Source organism: Nelumbo nucifera, chromosome 1, assembly GCF_055504915.1.
Source record: "Nelumbo nucifera cultivar China Antique chromosome 1, China Antique-T2T, whole genome shotgun sequence".
NCBI classification, from domain to species: domain Eukaryota; kingdom Viridiplantae; phylum Streptophyta; class Magnoliopsida; order Proteales; family Nelumbonaceae; genus Nelumbo; species Nelumbo nucifera.
Window position 1 is genome coordinate 158,129,718 of NC_142649.1, and position 8,914 is coordinate 158,138,631.

Here is an 8,914-nt window from a genome sequence, read left to right on the forward strand (position 1 = left end):
CATGAGGAAAACCGTGGATCCCTCTTCCATGTTGCAATCTTGTATAGTCGTACCACTGGCTGCGTCAAGATGATGCCCATCATAAAGCTCATACTGGTCTGTGGGAATTCCTTCCTTGTAACCAATCTTAGCTTTGGTGCCCTCGGCAGTGTGTTCAAACTATCTAGTTCCAGGGTGAAAACTTTAATAATCTTGATGGCTTGTACGGGATTTGGACAAACTGAATAAGCATTTACAAAGTTGGTTTTTGAATACCCATCTTAAAGGGGGAGAATGATACAGTACAGAAGGAAACTAATAAGTTCTATGTAAGTTAGGACCATTACAAGACATGCAAAAAGCAGAGATGATGACACCAATCCAACTTAGTAAAATTATCAAAATAACATCATCATGAAATTTCTATCTTAATTCATTTTTACCAACTTAGCACCATTGCAGGATTTTTATCTTAGTTCATATTTACTAAGCTAAGCATTACAACAATATTTCTGAATTTATATTCAATTGTTCAATTAGGACTTTCTTTTTTGAAGAGATTTATTAGGATTATAATGAGTGTTTTATTAGATTATGAAACTTCTTTGTAGGAGGCATAAGGGTGTAAGTCTATATAATGAGTAAGCTAGGAGAGTTTTGGATTGATTTTCTCTTAATTATTCAGTAAAAAATTTTTCTTCCTGTTTATTTTGACTTTTGTTCTTTTATTTGAAACTTCTCTAAACATGATTTGTTTTAATACTACGCCACTTGCTCCATCTGCAAATATAGAAGAAATCTAGACTATCTGAATGAAGTAATGGTAATTTGGAATTGTTTCTTTTAACTTCCTCTTACAAAGTACTTGCCATTATTCTCTAATGGGTATTTATAGAGGTCTGAAATAGTCCCAGCTGATTACAGAGTACTTCTAAGTTGCAAGCAATAATGATGAAGCAACAGCATCTTGTAAGTTGCAAGCAATAGTGAAAAGTACTTTTCACTACTTAATGAATGTGAATGGCTGTGGTAAGTGGCATCTTGGGTAAGATGCAACCGTGCAATCTGAAAGAGAATAAAGTATTACCAGGAGCAGTCCCTAGAGATATGGGGGACATATCCCTGCAAGTAATGGGTGATGGTGGGTCTACACTCTATAGGTTTTGAAAAATTACTACTTCCACCACGCAAAGAACCCTTTTTTTTTACTATTTCAGAGTTGTAGTTATTCTAAAGTCTCGATAATAGAACTTGAATTTTTTACAAAAGGAGATTGGTGTGGGTAACATCCTATTTTTGTGAGTTGTGCAATGGCAAAGTCGCAGGTGCAACATGGAAGACATTATCAAATATCAATATCCGTCGCTAATGACCAGACCAATGACGTATGGCCAAATCCCAAGAAATGAACGAGTCCCTAGAGATCTGGTGAACATATCCTCTGTTAATCAATAGCCATTATAAGTGTTGTGGTGGTCTAATTCCATCTTATAGGTGTTGAAATTTGAAAATTTACTACCTAGCTAGTTATCACAAAGAATTTTTTTTTTTTTTTCTTTTCTCAGATTTGTGGTTATTCTCATGTCTCGACAATGAAATTTAAACTCTTACAAAGGACTGAAGGAAAGTTGTGGGTAACTGGGTATAACCCATTTTTGATAAATTCCTGTGAAAAACAAAAATATACGATATACCCTTATGTTTATAACAATAGAAAGTTAAAACTAAAAAGAGAGAGAACCTTTTTATCAGTAATGTTATGTGCCTAAATCAACACCCATTAGTTTAAAAGCACCATAATAAATGTACAAGTGATCAAATAAAAAAGGAAAACTAAATAATGTTCATCAATTGTAATTCTCTAAAATTAATAACTGATCATACGAACTAAAAGTGGAAAAGTACTAAACTAATTAACATTCAAAACAAGCCAAAAAACCAAAACTAACAAATGGAGTTTGTGTAACACTCGTTCAGCCTCAAACTGCCGCATAGGAAGGCCAAAAGAAGGACCACGCAGTACCACCAAACAACCACCTTAAACCCCAAAGACCACCCAAATGAAATTCATAATCTTCCAGCGTATAAAGACCATCAAGTTCATCTTCGAGGTAAGTAATGGTCTGTATCTCCCATGGAATCCCACACATATCCTCAATTTTGTCCTTCACCCCATCAATATCATCGGTTGCCTTTAGATCAACTGTAATCACTTCACCGCTCGGACTGGTCACATTCACTTGAATTGCGCGCTCCAGTTGGAGGAAGGCAGAGGATTGTATGTCATAGTGGGCTAAGGTCCGATCCTCCTCAAGCTTAGTTTCTCCAATGAAAAGATTGAGCTTACCAGTACTGTCTGTTTTCACTAGAATATTGGTCATGATTTCATTTATTGTCTCAGAGTTTTTCACTTCAAGCATGAAGTATTCCTCCCCACTTTTTATGAACAACTGCACCGGAGAACTAGAAACCAACAGAGAAATATTACATCCATGCTTGATATTGTAATCAGCCAACTTCCTGCAATCCCTGAGTTTCTCTTGGTTATATGTAAGCTCTTGCAGGTCTATAGGGATTCCCACCATGCTCTCTATGATGGTCTTGACATCCAAGATACTGTACCATGATTTCACTCTGACTTCATAGGTCTCGTCTGCTGCATTCTTGTTGAAAAATAACTTGAATTCTTGACTTCCATCTTCTAAACCAAAGAACCCATAAAGTGTAGAACCGTTTTGGATGCCATAAGTTGAAAGTGTCTCTTCATCATCAAGTGATCTTCCAGCGTAGACCAAGGTATGTCTGTCTTGTGGGATCCCTGTTCTCTCCCAAACTATGCTTTTGATATCATGGACCTTCTCAAAATTACAGGCGTGGATCCTGATGGTACTTTTTGCCTGTGGCATCTTGATGAATAATTTCAGGAATGGACCTAACATCAAAAGCTCAGACTGATCCTTGATGCCATAATCAGCTAGAGTTTGAGCATCTTCAAGTTTACATTTACCATAATAAAGAATCTGTTTCTTCTGTGGGATTCCTATCACACTTTGGATCACTGTCTTGACACATTCAATGGTACTCGATGCCAGCACATTGAGAACATAACTTCCAATGAAGCTTCTCACTACAATCTGCATTTCCACTCCTTTGACCTGTAAGTTCTCAGTGATTGTGGGCTTCTCTTGCATTACAAAAGATGTCATCCTCTCAATTTTACTGGGCATCTCTGTGAGGTACAGTTGAATGGGCTGATCTTCCAGTTGGATCTTTTCACCAAGTTTAGACTGCAGTGCAACCTTGCAACCCACCATGGTCTGGCAATCCTCAAGAATCTCTCCAGCACAAGTGAGCTTCTGTTGGCATGATGGAACACCCAGCACACTCTCTAACAGGGCTTTGATGTCTGCGACGGTGGACGAAACCATCACATCAAGAGTGTAACTTTCTTCATTAGGCATGTCAACATATATCTGCATACCTGCCAGCTCTGATCTGCGGAGAACCAGATGAAGGATGGAATCCTTCTCAATACTGTAATGGTTCAGGGTCTTATGATCCTGGAGAAGTCTCCCAGCGAAGATGATCATCTGTCGGTCTGGTTCTATCCCCTCCTTGTATTGAATCATAGACTTGATGTTCCCAACTGTATCAGAACTCTTTACGCTAAAAGTAAGAGTTCTACTGGTTGATGTTAGCTTGACAAATATCTGCATACTGGAGTCCTCTTCAACCTTACTTTGGTCGAATACTGGGTTCTCTTCAAGGCAAGATCCAGCAAGAACTAGCTTGTGGAGGTATGCAGGAATACCGTCCGCGTCCCAGGCGTCCCAGCTGCCCCAGAATCCAACTCTCATAGTTCAGATTAATGTATTCATTCTAAGAGAGACCAGATCTTGACTTGATCCTCGGAAGGATATACATCTGCAACTTTACAACCAAAGAAACACAGTAAAGGGACAACTACAATGAAATGAGACAACAAGGAAAATCAAATACTGAGAAAATGGATTATCAAAAAAAAAAAAAAAACACAATCTAAAGATGAATCAACTAAAGAGAATTGATTATAGAGACCGGCCGCTTTCAACTCTAAGTCCTTTTCTGAACTAATGAGACATAAACCAATAGCAAACCCAGATGACAGAATCAGCTTAGAGTCGCTTGTTAATACTTTGCTAGCTTGCTCATCTAACAAATTTTGCTCTAAAAAAACTCATTATATATCGTTATTTATTCATCAAATTTAACATCATCATCATCATGGAAAACTGTTGCAACAATAAGATATGCACGATTCATAATCTAAACTCTCCATTCCATAGTCTGAAAATAGTAATAAGATATGCACGATGCGTGATATATAAACTTTCTTTTTGTTAATACATTACGAAGGTTTCCAGTATTAAATGCATGAGATTTATCTACCTAGTTTGCTGATTTTGATCAAATCTTTAGGAATAAATAAACTAAACCCTTCACCAAATCTTTCTACGATTTGCAAAAGAATGTTCAAAGCAGCATTCACGTTTGGTTCATTCGAAAAAAAAAAAAACACAGACGAGAAGTTAAACATGAAAAATCAAAGGAAAAACTTACCAGCTTGTCCTCCTTGAAGTAATAACTCACAGGCCTACAAACCCAAAAAAGGGTTAAACCTTTTGGAGAAATATCTATATAGTAAAAGAAGGAAGTCCATTTTTTTCTCTTTTTTCTTTTAATTTTTGTTTTATTTTATCCTATCTCTAATTCTTATTTATCCTTTCCCCCACTTTCTCATCTATATTTATCTAAAGAAATATTGAATTAAAAACTTTAAAAATATTTAAATATTATAACAAAATTATGTAATAAGTTTCAAATATTTATTAAAAGCATAAAAATAATTGTAATATATATATATATATATATAACAAAGTAGTCAAGAAAATTTCTCCTTTTTTTGAATTTTATTTTATTTTATTCCATGTCATTTTTAAAACAACCAATGAGATGCACTTTCCCATAACCTAAATAATCTCTTCTGCTAAAATTTTTCCTAAACTACCTCCCCCACTTTCTCCAAAATTATCTCTAACTCCTATTTATCTTCTAAATTATCTCTAATTCCTATTTATCTCCAAAATTATCTCTAATTTAGTAGAGAGTTTCTCTCCTAAATTATCTCTAATTCCTATCTATCATCTCTCCTACTTTTTATTTGTATCTATCTAAAGAAAGTTTGGATAAAAAATATATATATTAAAACAAAGCAGTCAAGAACATTTCTCCTTTTTTTGAATTTTTTATTTTTTTTATTCCATATCATTTTTAAAACAACCAATGAGATTCACTTTCCCAAAACCTAAATAATCTCTTCTCCTAAAATTTCTCCTAAACTACCTCCCCCACTTTTTCCAAAATTATCTCTAATTCCTATTTATCTTCTAAATTATCTCTAATTCCTATTTATCTCCAAAATTATCTCTAATTTAGTAGAGAGTTTCTCTCCTAAATTATCTCTAATTCCTATTTATCCTCTCCCCTACTTTTTATCTATATCTATCTAAAGAAAGTTTGGATAAAAATATATATATATTAAAACAAAGTAGTCAAGAAATTTTTTCCTTTTTTTTGAATTTTTTATTTTTTTTATTCCATGTCATTTTTAAAACAACCAATGAGATACACTTTCCTAGAACCTAAATAATCTCTTCTCCTAAAATTTCTCCTAAAATACCTCCCCCACTTTCTCCAAAATTATCTTTAACTCCTATTTATCTTCTAAATTATCTCTAATTCCTATTTATCTCCAAAATTATCTCTAATTTAGTAGAGAGTTTCTCTCCTAAATTATCTCTAATTCCTATTTATCCTCTCCCCTATTTTTTATCTATATCTATCTAAATAAATTTTGGATAAAAAATTTAATAATTATTTAAATATTCTAACAAAATTAAATAATAACTTTAAAATATTTATTAAAAACACAAAAAACAATTTTATATTTTTACAAAATATATCACGAAATTATGTACTAAAAATTTAAATTATGTTTTTCCGAATTATCAATTTAAATGCTTTTCAAATATTTAATAATATGTAATAGCTTTAAATAAATAGAATTCAAATAACAAAAAAAATTAAATATTTTATAGATTATTTAAATAATTATCATAAATGGAATTTAAATAGTTAAAATAATGAAATTATTAATAATAATTTAAGATATTACAAAATTAATAATAAAATTATGTAATAATAGTATAAATTATGATTTTATGGATAATTAAATTCAATAAATAATTAATATTTTCAACATTATTTAAGTATTTAAATAACAAAATATTTAACATAACTAGATTTTAAATAGTTAAAATAAAGAAATTATGTAATAAATTTAAAAAAATTCTGAAAATTAGAAAAATAATTATAACATAATATTGAAGTTAATAATAATTTAATATTTTTACATAATATTGTAAACAACTAATTTCACTTATATCAATTAATAATTCGACAAAATAACCTTCAAAAAAATTAATATTTATTAATAATGATTTTAAACTCTTAATCTGTATTTATTATATAATTATATATACTAAAATTAATATTTATTGTATTTTAGTAATTATTTATTATTTTTTTTGTGATAAATATATTTTCAAAATTATAAATATATAAATGATATCTAATTCCTATTAATCCTCTCCCCCACTTTTTTATCTATATCTAAAGAAAGTTTGGATTAAAAAGCTTTAAGAATTACTAAAAATTTAAATTCTGTTTTTCCAGATCAACAATTTAAATGTTATTCAAATAATAAAAATATAACATTAAAAAATAAAATCTTATTTTAATAATTTAAGAAATAAATATTTTAAAAAATATTATAAATATATAAATAATTATATAACAAAATATGTAGTAATATGTAATAGATTTAAATAAATAAAATTCAAATAGCAAAAAAATTTTAAATATTTTACATATTGTTTATATAACATAACTAGATTTTAAATAATAAGTATAAAATAATGTAATAATAATAAGTATAAAATAATTTTAAAATTAATAATAATTTAATATCTTAAAAAATTAATAGTGAAATTATGTAATAATAGTATGAATTATAATTTTATGGATTACTAAAATCAGTAAATAACAAAAATTTAAAAATTCTATATATTATTTAAATATTTAAATAACTAAATATTTAACATAACTATATTTTAAATAGTTAAAATAATGAAATTATCTAACAAATTTTAAAAATTTATTAAATATAGAAAAATAATTATAACATAATATTGAAATTAATAATAATTTAATATCATAAAAATTTAATAATGAAATTATTTAAAAATAGTACAAATTATAATTTTATGGATTATTAAATTAATAAATAACTAATATTTTAAAATTTAAATATTTTACATATTATTTAATATGAAAAAACTAAATATTTTAAATAAAAAAATATTTAACATAACTAGATTTTAAATTAGTTAAAATAAAGAAGTTATGTAATAAATTTGAAAAAAAAAATCTGAAAAGTAGAAAAATAATTAAATCATAATATTGAAAATAATAATAATTTAATATTTTACAAAATTAATAATGAAATAACTTTAGTAATAATTTAATATTTTTACATAATATTGTAAATAACTAATTTCACTTATATCAATTTATAATTCAAGAAATTTCAAGAATTATTTATTGTTTTTGTGATAAATGTATTTTCAATAATTATGTATAAATTTATTTTTTTTGTTATTTAACAGAAAACTTTCAATAGTTATTTGAGATTAAACTACTATTATTGAAATTTTTATATTGTACTTATTGTATTTTGTTATAACTTATTGATTAATATTTATTAGAGATCAAACTATTATTTGAGATTATACTATTTATTGACTATTTTAATATATTTTTAGTACTTATTGTATTTTTGTAATTATTGTATTTTTCATTATAAATATATTTTCAATTATTGTGTATTTTTGCTATAAATTTTTAATAATTATTGGAGATTAAACTATTGTTATTTATCAGAGATGAGCCTATTAATTTAGCTAAAATTATGAGTTTTCATGAGATGGTTCAGTTCAATTGTAGGTTGTTTGGCCAGCCAAATTAAATTGGTTAGGATGGGGAATTGGTAAAGCTAAAACTAACTGACCATTTGTGAAAACCGACCCACTCAAGTTGTATCGATTTGGGTCGATTTTTTGCTTTGGTAAGTTGGTTTAAAATATTTAAACTTAAAAATTAAATTTTAATTTTAAAAATTATAGTGCAATTGTTAAAAAATAAATTTAAAAAAAAATATATATATATATATATATATTAAAAAAAAGTTGTCAAAAATTTTCTCCTTTTTTTGAATTTTTTGTTTTTTTATTGCATGTCATTTTTGAAACAACCAATGAGATGTACTTTCCCAATAACCTAAATAATCTCTTCTCCTAAAATTTATCCTAAACTACCTCCCCCACTTTCTCCAGAATTATCTCTAATTCCTATTTATCTTCTAAATTATATCTAATTCCTATTTATCCTCTCTCCTAATTTTTATCTATATCTATCTAAAGAAAGTTTGGATTAAAAAATTTAAGAACTATTTAAATATTCTAACAAAATTATATAATAACTTTAAAATATTTATAAAAAACACATAAAATAATTTTATGTTTTTACAAAACATATCACGAAATTATGTACTAACAATTTAAATTATGTTTTTCTGGATTATCAATTTAAATGCTTTTCAATTATTTAATAATATATAATAGCTTTAAATAAATAAAATTCAAATAAAGAAAATACATATTTTAGATATTATTTAGATATTTAAATAACTAAAAGTTTATCATAACTATATTTTAAATAATTAAAATAACGAAATTATATAATAAATAATTTTATATTTTACAAAACATATCATGAA

At 27.5% G+C, this 8,914-nt stretch overlaps 1 protein-coding gene across 1 annotated transcript; it reads right to left on the minus strand.

The window, feature by feature from the left end:
* Positions 1-1,776: 1,776 nt before the first annotated feature.
* LOC104602828 (polyubiquitin-like) lies at positions 1,777-3,893 on the minus strand. The gene has a single exon (XM_010266669.2). The coding sequence runs from the start codon at positions 3,834-3,836 to the stop codon at positions 1,959-1,961; it is 1,878 nt and encodes a 625-aa protein (XP_010264971.2). The 5' UTR covers positions 3,837-3,893; the 3' UTR covers positions 1,777-1,958.
* Positions 3,894-8,914: the final 5,021 nt, after the last annotated feature.